The following is a 16,717-nucleotide window of genomic DNA, read 5'->3' as shown; positions in this document are numbered from 1 at the left end:
GTAGCTTGCTTCCATCTTTAGATTGAGGATTAGATAGGCATTTTTCAAACCCAATTAAAGTTCAATAAACACCCTTGAAGTGTGGCCACTTGTGTCTGTCTGACTGTTGATGCCATGCCGCCTTTATAACCGGTACGCGAACCAGTCATCATCCACAATTCCTTCCACCATTTGTGTGTGCAACTGTAAAGCTGGCTATGGCCTCTGTGAGGGTTCCATTACCCTCATCATGGGAGGGTGTGTATGTGCAGCAGAAAGGCCCAGTTTCTGCGCACACGCCCCCCTCCATGGCCGTTATCAGATCGAGAGCGTACCGGTTCTGAAGGGTCATAAAAGACTTACTGCTATCAGCTCCTCTCTTTTGGCATTAAAGCCTTTCACGGCTGCGTTGGTTGTTGCAACAACTCCCATCTGGTTGTTTGTAACCATTGTGCATTTGTGGATGCCTGCAACCCAGGAGTAAAGGACATTAAGAACACTGCCCCTCCTACTGAACAATGTATGCTCGTCTGGTATGTCATTGTAGGCCTATATTGATGCTGCCGACATGGTTTCCCACTTTCTGCGTTTTAGGGTAAGAAACCTTTTATTTCTTAAGTGTGCATTCATTCAAGGGAAATCACCAATCTGAGGTACTACTAGAGCAGATGTATTTATTACTACCAAAGAGCACGTCCCACCGCAATTTGGAGCGTGCTGAATATAGGCTTTTGAACCACAGTCCCAATAGTTGTCCATGAGTACGGCAGTGCCAAATTTCATGCCTAGTGTATCCATGATGTGTTTGTATTCCTAGTTTTTGCCAAATTTCACTGGACTGTTATTTTTAAAACATAAATTCGGTGCTTGTATTTTAGTTATGGGTAGTGGTCATGCTTCATCTTCCAACCATGTTAACATTTTGGTGGTTTGTTTCCATTGTTCGTGGCAGACCTTATCCACAATTTTTTATTGCAATTCTGCATGCAGACACCACTGTCTCTGCATCCCATTACTCTGTCAACCCATTCCCCATAGAATACCTTTCCAGTTATTTGCAAGTGTGGCCTGTTAAAACAATAACGTATCAGCCTTCTCTGGGCATCCCAGCGTTTTAACATCTCATGAGCCACTATCTGGACCTCTCTTGTGTTTGGACCTATCAGGGTATATTTTAGCACCTTGCTGGGAGGTGCTTTATCTGTCAGACGTGCTTCAACATTATCCATCTTCTTTCACCTTTTGTATATTTATCTACATTTGGGAAGTCTGCTGATGTCACATATTTTATAACAGCCGATTGTCCTTCAAATTGTCTTCTTCTAATATGGTTCTACGTTGAAATAGCAGGGAAAAAAATGTCACAAAACGCCAAATTTTTTAAATCAAATGTTGCCTTTTGTTTGTTAAAATGCGGGGGAGACCCCCACAGCCCACTCCCCAACATCCCCTCACTTTATTTAATACCCTACCCTAAGCCCACAACACCTCTATTTTTCAATTAAAGCTGGTAAAATTAGATTTAAAAAAAAGTGTTTTCTGCCACGTTGTTTTCTGACTAATTTTAACCAATACCTTGAAGAATCCCATTCTTTTCACCTTAAGTCCTTTTACATTTTCTTCAACAAATGGGTATTTACAGAATTATCTGTTAATATTGAAATAAAGCTTCTTTCTGAAACAAAAAGGGCTTTTATATTAAACAATAATACAGTGAAACAGATGTTCTATGCTCCTCAAAAAGGATAAGTATCGATCAAATAGGATAAAACCAAGAAAAATGTAATTGTTATAAGGAGCATTAGTTATTTTCCTTTTACTGTAGAAGTGTTCATGCTTTATTTGAGGCAAGCATCATTGAAAGAACATTGGACTGACTTGTGTGTCTATAGAAAAAACAATGTTTTTTATTCTTCTTGCTGCTGATTGGCCCTTGTCATCGATCTTGTTTGAACTCTTCCCACGTCTTCTTCACCTTTGAGCACGATGTTGGCAGGCGGGCGGGGGGGGGGGTTCTCCTTTGTAGAGTTTGACGTCGCCGAGGTGCAGCCAAGCACACCTTCCTTGGAGCTTCACTGCTGTCTGTGTAACCGCTTCCACTATGAACAGTCCCTCAAAATGGGGCTTGTGCCACAGGCTCGTGAAATTCTTGCAGAGGACTTTGTCTCCTGGAAACAGTACTGATGGTTTGAGCAGGGCTTCGGGATCAACTTGCTCATTTGCTTAATCAGTCTTCTTTAAACCCCCCCTGCTGCGCTTGTAAAGTGGGAGGAACAAGGGTTGTGTGCATTCGGCATCCCATCACCAGCTCATGTGTAGTCAGGTGATGGTCAGAGCCAGGCTAATTGCGTAATGCAAATAGGGCTAAAGAAAGGCAATGGAGCCAACCTTTTTTCAGTGTCTCTTTTAGTTTGTCAATCCGCTCGTTTAGGAGCTAACATATGCCGTTCGCTTGTGGGTGTTAAGCGGCCGAGAATTTATGCTTAATACCCAACAGGATTGTGATGTGCTCAAATACTTCATTTACGAAATGTGGTCCATTATCGGACCAAAGCACTCTCCCCCTCCCCACCTTGGAAATATCTCACATACGAGGAACTTCACAGCACGTGTCATCTGGATATGTGCATGGACCTGCTTCAATCCATCGTGAAAAGGGACATACGGCTACTAACATATATCTACAGCCATTGCAAATTTGGAGCATATCTACGTAGTCTATATGCAATGCTGAAATGGTCCAGTACGACTGGTATTGGTCTTCCCACTGTTCTCAAAGTATGGCAGCAGTAAACCTCTAGCATGTCAAACAATTAACAACAAAATCTGTAACATGTTCTACCAAATTCGGGACAAACCAGTCTTCTGAAATCAGTATTGCAAGACTCTCTTAATGTGTGCACTGGATGATGCAATTGGTCTAATGCCACTTTAAGCAGTACTAGGGGCATGACCGGTGCTGTCCTGCCGCCACATTGCATCTGTGTTGGACAATAAGCGCCCCCTGCTTCCATAATTCTTGTTCTTCCGGTGGTGCCCTTCCCCTGCAATTCAGTTATTTATGCCACGGGTAGAGTATTAAAGCCCTCATTTATCATCATGTTGCGCGTACGTGTGTATTTGTTTGGTGCAGTCGCGATGTCCGATATTTTTGAAAAATATACTGCTGTTTTTGCTTCAATTTCAGCAGCCTCGTTGCAGCGCGACATCAAATCTGCACCTCACTTCACCATGGCGATTGGAGTTGAGTGCATCTATGAACCTGTCCAATAGTGGCACGTGCTGCACTGGTATGCCGTCTATGCGTAGAAAGGCATGCTTCTTCCAAAATGACAGTCCTGCGTGTACTGTAGACATTGCAGAGTCGGAACACACCTTTAATGCCTCTTCTTCATAGGTTTCCAGAGCTAAAATCAGTGCTACCAAGTCTGCTTTTTGTGCTGAGAAATGCGCTGGCAATCTTGCCCCCCCCCAACCCTTGAGGGTCCCCAGCGCCACATGTATCACCTCCGAGCCTCATGCCATGCCTTTTTTCGGGCCCCCTACCCCCTCAAGACCCCTTTCTCAGACCCCTGACAGCCCTTTCCTGTACCCCCAGCTTCTTTTCTTTTTGCGCATCAATTCCCTGCCTCAGCTAATGTTTGGCCCTAAGAGCCAGGCCAGAACCCCTGGCTTGGCCCTAGCCAAGGGTTCGCTGGTTCGGCCCTAGCCAAGAGATCCCTGGCTCTCCCAGCGTTAATGTAAGGTGTGGGCATCTATTTTGGTGAGAGTATTAAGAGCCCTGTAATCCACACAGAACCTTAATTCAGAGCCTTTGGTATCAGAACTGCTAGGCTCGACCATGGGCTACAGGAATGCTCTGTCACCCCATAACCCATCATCTTGACCTCAGACTTGATGTGGGAGCTTAACTGATATCCTCTAACTCCTATACTTAGTAGGAACACGATCCCCAGTGTCCATGTCATGCTGCCACCAAGATGTCAGTCCTGGAATGAGTGTGCACCTCAGAAGCCCTCAGAAGGGCTGCTCTGGAACAGGTAAGGGAAAGACTCTCACTATTTGAAGCCAGATGCAGGGCTCCCATGTCCACTTTAGCAAAGATTGCCTTCAGTCTATTTATGCACAACACTTTAGCAGCCCCTCTACGGTGTCCCAGGGCCACTAAATAGTTACCTTGTCTAGTTCAACATCCTGTCCATTTATCCTGGAAGGCGCCAGGCCTCAAGGGATCACCAGTCAGTACTTCCTGGCGAGGGGAACAATGAACAAGTGAGGCCTTCTGGTCATGCCAGTGTTTAACTAGTGCTTGACCAGCTTGTAGCTTGACATTACCTTCAGGTATCGGGCAAACCATCCTCCTTCCTCAGACCCAAAACATAGTCCACCACATTTATGGTACGTGAAGTGAAGAGGATTTCCCACTCTTCCTTCACTAGAGCTAAGGCCCCTCGGACTGGGTGTCCGAAAATAAATTAAGAAGCCAACCCCTTCTTTTGGCACCTCTCTGTAGGTAAATAAGTGATATGGTAACAGGAGGTCGTCCTTCATTCTCTAGTGCTGACTAAAGAGCTTGAATTATGCTCTTCATTCAATTCCCCTTTGAACCTTTCCGCTAGTTTGTTGGTTTGTGCATGGTATGCTGAGGAAAACTTGCAGGAAACCACATATTTCTTCCACAGGGCCTGCATATAGTTGTACATAAATGTAGCCCCTGATTTCTGTTCCTGGTCCAAGCATGGGTGTTCACCTCCCTCACCCAAGACCAGGGATCGCCCTCATGGGAACACCTACCCACCAGGCCTACCAGTTGGGGGGGAAGAAGGGGGCACTGCAACAGTAAAATAAAATTGCTGTTAACAGGGGATGGGCTACACCCTGAGTTGTTACCTTATTTACCGGACACTGACACCAAGGTGGATTTTATAGGGATCCCATCGGGGACCCCACTTTATTTGACAAAACACGTATTCCCTTTTTAATCCTTTCTAGTCCTTTGTTCCTAATTCCCTTCCTAAAATTCCCCCAGCTAAATGGGGGTCTGCTCTGTCAGACCACCCTTCCTTGGAAGGGTCCGAGGGGACCCATAGAGTGAGACTGATGCAACAGACCTCATTCTTAATTCATGGTGGTACCCACTGAAGTGTAAGGCCAGAGGATGCCATCCGTGCTTTACCCAGTCTTCTTAGGTTGGTCATATTTTTGTACTTCTGTGAGGACTGCACTATTTGATTGCTTTGTGTGCAGTTAACCATCTTTAGACACCGCCCTCATATCTCTTGAAGTCTGCCTTACTGGTCAGTCTATATTACGCTGATAGTTTGGCTAGACTACAAATCCTGTTCTTTAACTAGGTTGGCCTTTCAGAGTGCTCCCATGGGGCTGGTTATAGAAACCCGCAGAGTTGAAGCTGTACGGATCCGAGAAGCCAGGAGAGCGGAGACTGGAATGCTTACCCGCAGGCAGAAGTGTCCCTGAAAGATCCTCCTTGGACGAACCGCCGAAGTAGGAGAAGTAATGGACAACCAGCCGCTCGAGGAAGCTCGTACAGCTGTCAGCTGGAGAATCACAGGCTTGGATCAGGGTGACTCTGCAGAGATGCAGCCCTTGGAGAAGCCAAGAGAGACTCGAACGGGCAGGCGGGGAAGCCCACAAACGATCAGAGGTCGCTGGTAAGCACCCTGAAGAGCTTTGGGTGGTCGGAACGGTTGATTGGCCTACGAAGGATGGAAGATTAAAGAAAGACTGGTCTGGGACCCGCAACCCATAACAAGCAGCCTCCTAAGCCATCTTCCTTGTGGCAGTATCTGGCAGGGTAGTCAACCAGGTCTGTCAAAACCCAAAGAAGAGGAAAGACCGGTCTCAGACACGCACTCAAAGAAGAAGAATCTCTTAAACCATCTTCTGCCTCACAGTACCTGGCAGGGTAGTAAACCAGGTCTGCCCACAGCAGAGAAAAAGAATTGCAGTCTGGGACCCGTACCCATAGAATTCAGAAACCAGTGGAGGTTTGCAAACCAAAGCAAAAGGCCAGGGGAAGGGAAACATTCTTCTGGCATTGTAAATTGCACTACAAAGCCAGAGAAGGGCCATGGGAGGGGAATCGTATTCCCTGGCACTGTGAATTATATGTAACCCAGGGAAAGACCAGGGAAAGGGAGTCATTCCCCCTGGCATTGTGAACTGTACAGCGCAGTTTGGGAAAGAGATCCATTCCCCCTGACCGTGCAAACATACCCTAAACAATCTGAAGAAGGTTAGGCGGAGGGATCCATCCCCCTAACATCATAAACTATAAAACAAACTGGAGAAGCACTTTTTGTATATGTGCCATTTTGGGATACCCAGCAGGGAAGGCTTTTGGAACTTTTGAACTAAAGATCAAAGAACATTGTGTTGCATCACTGGGAGGTGCATATTGATGTCCTCCCAGAAGAAGGGAGTAATTCTTCTGGACCAAGAAAGGCCTGCCTTTAGAGTAAGGGTGGGAAATAGGTTTGTTTTGACACAGGTCAGTGGACTATAACATTTCAGACTCCTTAGTGTTTAGTTGAGGCGGGGATACCCCACTTAGTAATAGGGCAAAATAGATTTTTTTTCTTTTTCATTTAAATAAAAGTTCATAAGCACAACCATGCCACCTGTGTGTCAATCTCCTTCTGCACCATTACTACATCATGTACTAGCAAAATATTTGGTTCCGCCATATCTGGCAGTGCATAGAAAGGCTCTGAATGATGTTATGACTTCATCGGATTCTTTATCGCTTCCTTGGTTGAATTTGGTGAAGGAACCCACTGGTTAACATTGTAGACTGTTCAGATGGATTTTTAGAACAAGCCCTGTGGGAGAGTTGTGAGAGGCCACTACAAGCTCAATCAAGGTAGTGTAGCTGAGTAGTAAGGCTTTGACTTTAGGAGATATGAGGGTGGTTTTGTCGTACAGTAAGACACACATAGTCACCCTCACTTCACTCTTGATTCACTTTCCTTTCACACTCATTCACCTTATTCACTCAATTCCACTTACTCCCCTAACTATCAATAAGTCGCACTCACAGCCCTTGTGCGCACTCCAACCCAATTACCACGTTCTCTTACCAGCCAATACTTCCACGGTCTGCTGCACTATCCTTCCTACGCCTGGTCTCTTGGCCCGTATTCTCCTTCCTTGATCTAACCTGAACAAACCACACTGATCGGTCTCCTCTGCTCCCTTTTATCTTTACCCTTCCCACCCGATTGTCGCTCTGTATCAGCTGGTTTCCTAGGCCATCTACTTTCCTTCCGTCTCGCCTGGGCTGGATTTCATGTACCAGAAAATATAAAATGGGTTTTAGGCCCCACCCCCATTTAATACACAGATCTGCTAGCTCTTTGCAATGCTGGTCACTGTTGGAGTTTGTGTCTATGTTGCATGGAGCTTTCCAACTGCTGTTAGTCTTCTGTTGCTTTCTTGTGCTCTGCCGCCTCTCCACCCAGTGAGTGCTGAAGACTGCTTTTCTCCAAAATGACTCCCTATAGCTATAGTGCTACAGAAGAAAAAGACTGGCCATCATTGTGCATGTCAGGTATGGGGTGATTGACAGTGGTACTTGACACTTCCAGGTAGGCACAGGTAGAAGGAGCAGAGACTTCCCCTCCCCCAACTCACACCACGCCTCTGGGGCAGGAGTGTCTCTGGTAAACACTATGGTAGGCCACTTGCCTCATTTTGAAAGGGGTCCCAATACCCTCTTGCCAATGTCAGATTCCTGACCCTGTCACATTGCTAAGTAGTACTACCTAATCAAATTTAAATACGCATATAAAACATTCACTGCGGGGGTGACCTCCTCGAGGTCTCAAACACTTTACTTCTAAACAGTTCTAGGATACTCTGTTAAGAACAGGTAAAAAATGTAAGGATTAAAGCAATAAAAGATGAACAAAAGTAATATTCAGAGCAATAACAGTTATTGAAAGTGATATTTGAACCAAAGAATTCAAAGCACTGGGAACAAATGTACCTTGCCTTAAAATAAGGATGCTGATACTTAAAAAGTTCTTCCCAGCTAAAGTATGTAGGCCTAGCACCCAAAAGAGTCACAAGTTGCAAACAGATGGCTTTGGAAAGCGGTCAGGTGCTCTTTAAAAGAGGAAAACAAGTACAGGAATAGCTAACTGGTAAGTTAACAGCTCCAGTGATACAAGAACAAAGGTACTTTCCTGAGATTAGTGGTCCTCTCCCAATCCCACCACACTAGAAGCAGCCTGGGGGCAGGGGAGGGGTTGGAGCGAATACATTGTCAAAACTCTGATCACGACCATGTAAGGGAGAGGTAGGTTTAGGACTTTGTGCCTGTACAACCCTGTAGCGGGAGGAGGAGTGGAAACCGGACTGGAAGCACGATCCTTACTCTCCCTTTAGTCAGATGTCTTTAGAAACTACCCCTGGGGTTCCTAGATTCGCTGGACCCACTTCTATAGTTCCGTTTGCTGGGGGATTTGCAGGTCGCAAGGGCAGAGGTCTAATTCTGGGTCAGGATTGGGTTGTGCTAGTGATCGTTCTGAAGTCCAGCCAGATGGTTCCCGTCACTTGCAAGCTGGCTGACCAGGCACCCTGAGGTGCAGACCACCACAAGTCTCCGGACGAAAGGAGATCCCCAGCACACGATGGAAGTGGACAGCAGCGGCAGCCATCGCATGGTGAACCGCTTCAGCAAGGCCCCTCCTCAGGATAGAGAGCAGCAGGAGGATTGTTCTTAGCGCACAAGCTGGGCACCTGCAGAGTTCCAAGTCCTCACTCAAAACAGTGATTGGTGCAAAGCAGAGGCCTTGGACAGAGCTGGTCAGCCCAAATGAAGGTCCTGGGACGCCTCCGGAAACTCTAGACGGCAGGATCGGCATGCAGAGGTCCAGACTGCTTTGTCCCACCAACTGAAGGGTCGAAGCACTGATGTGGCATTTCAGGAGATTGGTCCAGAATAGGCAGGGCTTCACCGGGACGTGACTGGATGCAATACTAGATGTCTACAACCATCGTCCTCTGGTATTCAGCAGGCTGCAGCTCTTCGAAGGGGTTTTGGCTACAGCAATGATCTGAAGAATGGCTGCAAGGTCGACCCCAGCTCACCAATGAAAGGGATCTGTGCCATTAAAACTAGCAAGGGCTGTCCAATCCTGGACAGCCTCTTGCCCTACATCTGCATAGCGACAGTCATACCCCTGGCCAGAGGGTGTCCCAGGCCCACATCCGGCAAAATGCACATAACGCCTTTTTGGCTGGAAAAGTCACGGCTTTCCCCAGAAAAGTGCTTTGCTTATTTGTTTTTTCTTGACCTGAGGTGGCAGGAAGACCAAAGTGCAAGATGGCTAAAGAAAAGGGGAAAAACGTGAGCCACGGCTATTTTGAGTGTATGTTACTTGAAAAAAAGAGAAAAGGATACACATACCCCTGCTGCACTTCACTGTCAGGCGATGTGTATGGCTTAAAAACAACAAGGAATCTTCTTTCAAAGGGTGGACTTGGCCCCCTGCACTGGTAGCCTTTAGGGACTGACCATTGCCCCCAAAACAGATAAGCTAAGCAAGGCACGTAAAGTATAAAGCATTTACTTCTGTTCAAAAAGTCATATCTGCAGTCAAACTGTAGCAAAGGGTTGGGGCTTGGTAATGAAAGCTACAACAAATCTGCAACAATTAATTATTACAGTAAATATAAAATCAGGGTATTGTTTAAAGAATGGCATCTTGGGAACAGTTGTGCTCATGAGCCTGCTCAGCCCTTATTTGAAAGTGAAATCTGTACCGTGTAGTTTGAAAATTGTACTACACGTTTTCACAGAATGCAAGGACCTTGTTTGTCAAGTTAAGATTGGGAATAGTACCACTTATATCCAACTTTAAATACCATTATTATTATTATTATTTTTTAAGTATCAAACTTTTCAGGGCAACAGTAAAGTTAATAAGATTTAGTTTACTTTAAACTATAACCTTTCATTTCAATCACTTTTTTTTTACCAATTTGAAACCAATCCCTTTAATCAATAGCTATAGTGCAATGTTTTTTTCTCTTATGAGGTATGTTCTAGAAATATATTCCAGTGCTATTATGATTATAATAACTTCAAATGGACTACTGTGTTAAGTGTGACTGCTCACTGTAGCTAGTCTGCGATTTGTTGGGATTTCATCAAAGCATGCTTTGGATCGATGCAAAGGAGAATTCTGCGACTTTTTAAGCCTCCTTGTCAGATCAGTGTCTAAAGGGGTGTTGGCAACAAAAAAATCTTCGGTTTCCTTTTTATATCGCAGCCGAGTGCGAATACAGCAAGAGGTTTTATTTGGAGAAAATAGCTTATAGTTTGTGTAAACTGAACTGTAACCTTTCTGATAAGTTTGTCTACTTTTATTTTTTTCAGCCCGTTGATGCACGACAAGTCTACACCGAGGCAGAGCTTTTAGCTTTCGAGCAGCAGCTTAATGAACGTGAATTAGCACTAAACCAGAAAAAAGAGCAGTTGCAACGTGACCATTCGGAGTTGGAACAACGCCAGCTGGAGCTGGATGCTCAGAAGAAGGAATACCAGCAGGTGAGAGAGACCAAGCTCTGCTTCCCTCCTCGTTCCTTAGTTCAATGCCTATCTAGCCCCAGCTGCCCCTTGTACACATCCATGAGCATTAGCCAGGCACTATATCTAATCTAGGATGAGGTTTCTGTACAGTTCTCTCTATCTACCACTCTGAAGGGTTGTCTCTTACTCCAGACAACAGTCTTTTGTTAGCAAATAATGTCTTAAACCAACATTCTCTCATGCTACATTGATGGAGAGACTGTCGATGTAACCCCTAAAAGGCCTTTTGCATCTTACCGATTGTTGCATTTTTAACCAAAGCGGCCCAACTGGGCTGTACCCAAGACTGGTATATCACCCTTCAAAGGTCTGTTTGAAGGGCCTGTTCAGTTTTTGTAAATGTACACTATGGCGATTCGAGATGAACGTCATATTAAGAAATGAGGTTTTATCGAAGGAATTGAGTGTGCATGCATTGTGACATACAGAAAGAAGTCGGGCACAGTGCTCAGTAGGAGGTGGCCAAGGAAACTGAGAGGACACGGTGGAGAGCACTAGCAATGGAAGAGGCCGATGAGGCTGGATGGGCTTTGGGATAATGGACTTGCTGCGTGGGGGGAAATCTCACCCAAAGAAATGGGCCAAATAGAAAGAACAGAATGGTGAGGGAATGAACGCAAAGCAGTGCAGAATGTAGATGGAAGCAGTGGACCATCAACATTACAAATACAGGTTAAGGGGTGAGAAGGGAATGATTGTGGAGGGGGATGTGACTGGGTATGCAGCAAGGGGAAGGGAAAGGGCAGTAAAGCGTGTAAGGCTGTAGGGGTGCAATACAGTTGGGGTTCATACTGGCCGGCATTGGATGGTAAGGGAGCTGCGTGCAGGAACCAGTAAGGCAAGGGTACTCACTCAGTCAACATTCCAAAAATGCAAACTCAGTCGCTGATATCCAGAGTCCTCTAGCAGCTTTGTAGAAAGATCGTAAAAACCTCGATTTTCATTGCTATTCACTCCCAACGTGGATTGTTTAAAGTCTGTTTTTTCAGGTACAGTTGCATTTAAAAGAGAAGGGAATCCTTTTAATTTTCACAGCACATTATACACAGATGACCACTTCTGTTTGCACTTCTTTATTATTATTATGGTATTTATTGAACGCGGACATATCTTCGAGAAATAGTGCTTTACAGAGGTATACACCAATGCAGATACATAACGGAGCGCTTTACAGATGTGTACAACATTACAGATGCAGAACAGAGCACTTTTCAGTGGTAACAACAGAACAGATCTACAGCAGGGGGGTAGGACACAGAGGCGGGGGTACAGCTGTACCGGGTGGCGTCTAGCGAGTCAGTGGCGCCAGGGGCAACGTGATGGCCTAGGTATTGAGGAGGAGAGACTTCTCACTTCCATGAAAAAGGTCCCCCCTGTAGAGTTTTAATCATTTGTTACATGTAATTGTAAAAATAGGTGATAAAGCAAGTAAAATCCCCTTTCTTTTCTACTACGTCTTGGAAAAAGTGTAAAGGCCTCCTGTTCTAAATTGAGGGAGACATTTCATAGTTTGAAATTGCTGGGAGCTATTTAGCTCTTGCTTCTATCCTAGGAGAGTCTGGTTACCTTGACCCCAACAGCTAACAGGAGCTACTTTTAGCTCCCCAGGTCAGCTGGTGGCATACAAATATACCCATGTGACATTAACTTTGAGTATTTAAGGGATGTTTATAAAGAAGCTTTAGGGCACAAAACACATTTTGAGCACAAAATATCGTACATGATGGACAAAAAGTTTACATTTGTCTTTCATGTGAAAGTTAAATTTGCAGTGTGCTATGCACTAGCTCCTTGCTCCCCAGACTTGGCTCCTGCCACTGGGTGTTACCTAATAGCCAGTATCTGGTTTTGGCTTCCGCTTATCAAATCTCAATTTCGAATCCTACATTTACAGTGGATTCCTTCGAAATCCACCTTTACAAGTGTAAAAAGTAGACCATGTGCATTGGTTTGTGCCAGCTTCTAAATGTATGCTGGCGTAAACCTTATGTTCGATTGGATTGTGTCCTCCAACGTATTCCACATCTTTGACATGTATTGTCCACAGCTGTGCTGCTTCACACATTTTTCATTAAAGGGCGTCCTGCATCGATGGCGTCGGGTCAATGTCCCTTGAAAGCCTCCGTTGAGGGTGACGTCATCGGGTGTTATAAATATCACTCACGGCACCAGTAGCCTCAGTTCTGTTTTTTCCACAAAAGTGTTTGCTTCAAAAACTCAGCGCGCCTCTTGTTATCTAGCGCGCCTCGTGTTATCTACTTCGATAATGACTTCTTCTACCCCAACGACCCCGCGGTCTGGCTTCAAAAAGTCCTGGGACTGTAATTCCAAGATGTCCATCACGGACCTGCAGCGTATCTGCTTGTGGTGTCTGGGCAAGAGCCACGACATGGACGACTGCTCAAACTGCTAGTTGTTGACTGCCAAGGCCTTGCGGGAGCGAAGTGGAAGTTGCAGGTAGGTCGGGTGTCCAAACCCCGTAAATCCAAAAAGACTACTGGTCTTTCCACTGACGACTCAAGGGGTGACTCTCCCAGTCGAACGGAGTCCAGGGGCTCTCGGTACCGAAGTGGTTCCTGCCACTCGTCCTCTTCGAGGCATTCCCCGGAAGCGGCATCACTGTCCGCCTTTCCCCGTCCTCGTCGGATGATGGCTTTGCGAGGAAAGTGGCTTGTCCCACTAAATCCTCTACTCCGGAGGAATGGGAGGCATTGAGGGAGAAAATGCTGGACATTTTTCAATATTGGGGCACTATTCCGTCTGCGCCTTCAGTTGAAGCTGGCAGGGGACGGGCAGTCGGCACAATAAACATCGGGAACCATCGAGGTCCCGTTCAGACAAGGCTCCGGTAGATCTCCAGAGACGTGCCGGATCCAGGTTGCGGTCTTTGTCCCCAACGAAACCGTCGAAGTCTGGGAAGGGGTCGAGGAAGGCATAGACACAATTGGCGCCGTGATCGAGTGCGGCTGTCGGGGCTTTGCTCCCTTCTCGACGCCGAAGCAGTCGGGGCCCTCAACGCCATCAGGGCCTAAAGGCAAGAAGTTGCTGTTGGAGGCCCCTGTGGCTGTGGATCCTTCGAGAAAGGCTCTGTCTAAGACTGTGAAGCCTGTTCTTGAATCCAGGTTTGCTCCTGTACCTAGGAAGGAGTTTTCATTCTCTACAGAACATATGAGGATGAGGAGAGGGCTGATGGGGAGTTGGTGCATTTTGATATTGCTGGTAAAAAACCTGAAGCTCCTGACATTGTCTTTTCAGTATCCAGTTATATTTTCGAATGTAATATTTTCGAAAGTTAATATAATTCGAAATACAAGGTAAGTGTATGGTAATAGTAATTAAATAATTTATTAAACAGTAATTTAAATAGTAAAGTAAAAATTGTTTTAATTTGAACTATCTTTTTTCACCGCTAGATGGTGCAATTGTATAACAAAACATCTTATAATGTATTTACATAATATTATTAGTTCATTGCATAACTTTACGTGTGCGTTACGTCGGCGTAAGTGCCATTTTGGAAGTCTGCTCGTTCCGGTCAGGTGTATTCGCTGCTGCTCCCTGGATTTTTCTTTTATATCAGGTTTTTTTTTGGTTTTCATCGCGGTTTTGGGATTGCATCGTGGGATTCCTGCAATGGATTATGGTTATTCCCTTGGATTGTTTTTTTTTTCACATCCGTATTTCATTTGTTTGCATCGTGGGATTCCTGGAATGGATTATGGTTTTTCTTGGATTGTTTTTTTTTTTCACATCCGGATTTCACTTTTTAACCATGGAATCTATTATGGATTGCAACTTTTTTTGGCTTTATTGCACTATGGATTCTCATCGTGGGATGGTTTTACTGGATTTTTCTGTTTTTTGGATGCTTAGTGGATTACATTTTCTTAATATTGGAACTGTTTGGCATTGTTTTTATTGATTTTTGGTTATTTTGGATGTTTCATGGATGAACGTGGATTTTCGAAATGGTGAGTACATTAACATTTTGGATTATATGCGATTGCTTCCAAATAGTCTTATGTATTTTGTGTTTCAAATTGGTTTACTATATTGCGAATCCGTTGTTCACAGTCTCTATATTTTTTCTTTTTTAATTGTGCATTTTCAAGGGAAATTGTTTGGGATCATTTAAATTCTTGTGCTGATTGTACTGCTATTAAGTCTCTCAAGAAATGCCATAATGTCGGGTTGTTGATATTAAAGTTTTTGTTTACTCTGTTGTGCCATCCTTCTAGCATATTGTTGGTTTTAGATCTTCCTTCAATTACTGCATTGTAACAGTCCCACCATGATATTTGATATTTCGGTCTCCTTCTTGTTCCATTCCTCGTTAATTGCCCCAACCATGTGCTTTCCATGTAATCCAGTAAATCTGTTGTGTGCTCCTCATTGTTTTTGTAGTATTCTGTGTCTATTAAATGTTCATAAAATGTAATTACTTTATCTTCTTTCACAAACGCTAAAGCGAACAGTTTTTTTTATATTATGCTGAAAATCGCTATCTTCTATGTACTTTGTGTGTAGGCTTAGTTTTTGAAGTTTTCTCCATATTGCTTGGGTAAAGTGGAAATTACATCCTTGTATAGCGGTTTCCTTGTATATTCCGTTGAATGCCTTTAACTGTGCTAGTTCGTAGTCCATTACGATGGTGGTAGGCATTTTTTCAGGTACGGCCTCTTTAATTTTTTCAAATACTATTTTGTACATTTCCTCTGGTTTTTTTGGCATTAAAATGAAGATTAGTGGAATAAGGTTGTTGTTAATTGACCCATGTACGCTGTAAAAATTGTTGGAATGGTTGTGCATGAGATTTGAATGTGGCGTTGCTTTGCCAAATGTCACATTTACCAAGCTGTCTTAAATTAGTGTTTGTTGTGAAAATTACAATTTGTTCCTCTTTTGTTTGTATTGTCATGTAGTGAAAATATTCACCTTTGTCTGACCTACTCCTGAGAGTTTGGTGGTTGAGGCTGCCCCGGCCAGCTCGAGACAGGCGTCGTACCCTACCATCCCTCCTGATAGGGACGACGAGCGCTTTGATGGTTGGGCACGCAAGGTATTTTCTTTCGGCTGGGAGTTTTGCACTGAAATCGGGCAACTCCACCTATGCCTTGGCAATATTTTCGCACACTCTGTGGAATTGTCTCTGGCGGTTGTGCATATTCCCAAAGGGGAAGCAAGGGATGGGTTTCTTGCTATTGTACAGGATTGCAAGGATGCCATCTGTGAATCCCTTCAGTCTGGGTTGGACATGGCTGATAGTGTCAGCCGGTCCATGGCTGCGAGCACTGTGATACGCAGGTTTGCGTGGTTGCGGAAGTCGGGGTTTGCACTGGATATTTAGGCCCGTCTTCTCAACATGCCCTTTGACGGTTCTGATTGGTTTGGCAGCAATGCTGACGAGAGCCTTCAGAGGTTGCAGACCTCCAAAGCAGCTGTGCTTCAACCTCTGCCTTTTCGTCCTAGGGGACAGCAGTGGAGGATGGTTTCTTTCGTTATTACTCCTCTTTTGGTAGAGCGCAGCCAGTCAAAGGGGTCACTGTAGAGTTCCTCGTGGTGGACTGGGAAGAGGTGCCAAAGCAGCTGCCTCTGCCTTCAGGCGCTGCCGCAGCCGCTCCAAAGCAACTATAGGCCAGGTCTCATTGTTCGCCGGTTGGGGGCAGACTGTCTCAGCATCTCGAAGAGTGGCGAGCCATTACTTCAGATGCGTGGGTTCTGGAAACAATAGCTCACGGCTACTGCCTACCCTTCCTAAGTCGGCCTCACAACAATCCACCGAGGAAGCTCTCTTTGAAGATTCCGGATCCGCTCCTTGTGCAGGAAATCTTCACACTGCTGGAGAAAGGCGCTATAGAACTAGTCCCTCTGGCGGAGAGGAACAAGGGCTGGTATTCCCCATATTTTTTGATTCCCAAGAAAGACAGAGGACTGAGACCCATCTTGGACAGACTTTGCTTGAACAAGTTCCTCAGGAAGGACATGTTCAAGATGGTCACTCTTTCTCAGGTCCTTCAGGCCCTTCGACTTCAGGATTGGTTGGTGTCACTGGACCTACAGGATGCTTATTTTCATGTGCCGATCCATCCAAAGCACAGAAAATACTGGAGGTTTGCGGTT

General features: G+C 45.0%; 1 protein-coding gene across 1 annotated transcript in view; it reads left to right on the top strand.

The window, feature by feature from the left end:
• The window catches only part of NUCB1 (nucleobindin 1), a 684,805-nt gene that overhangs the window by 536,688 nt on the left and 131,400 nt on the right, over window positions 1-16,717 (top strand). Inside the window, exon 11 of the mRNA XM_069606079.1 lies at window positions 10,385-10,555. Within this exon, the coding sequence (XP_069462180.1) occupies window positions 10,385-10,555 (171 nt within the window). The remainder of the gene's footprint in view (window positions 1-10,384; window positions 10,556-16,717) is intronic.

This window comes from Ambystoma mexicanum, chromosome 1p, assembly GCF_040938575.1.
Source record: "Ambystoma mexicanum isolate Mex_15411 chromosome 1p, UKY_AmexF1_1, whole genome shotgun sequence".
NCBI classification, from domain to species: domain Eukaryota; kingdom Metazoa; phylum Chordata; class Amphibia; order Caudata; family Ambystomatidae; genus Ambystoma; species Ambystoma mexicanum.
This window is presented reverse-complemented; position numbering and strand designations above follow the sequence as displayed.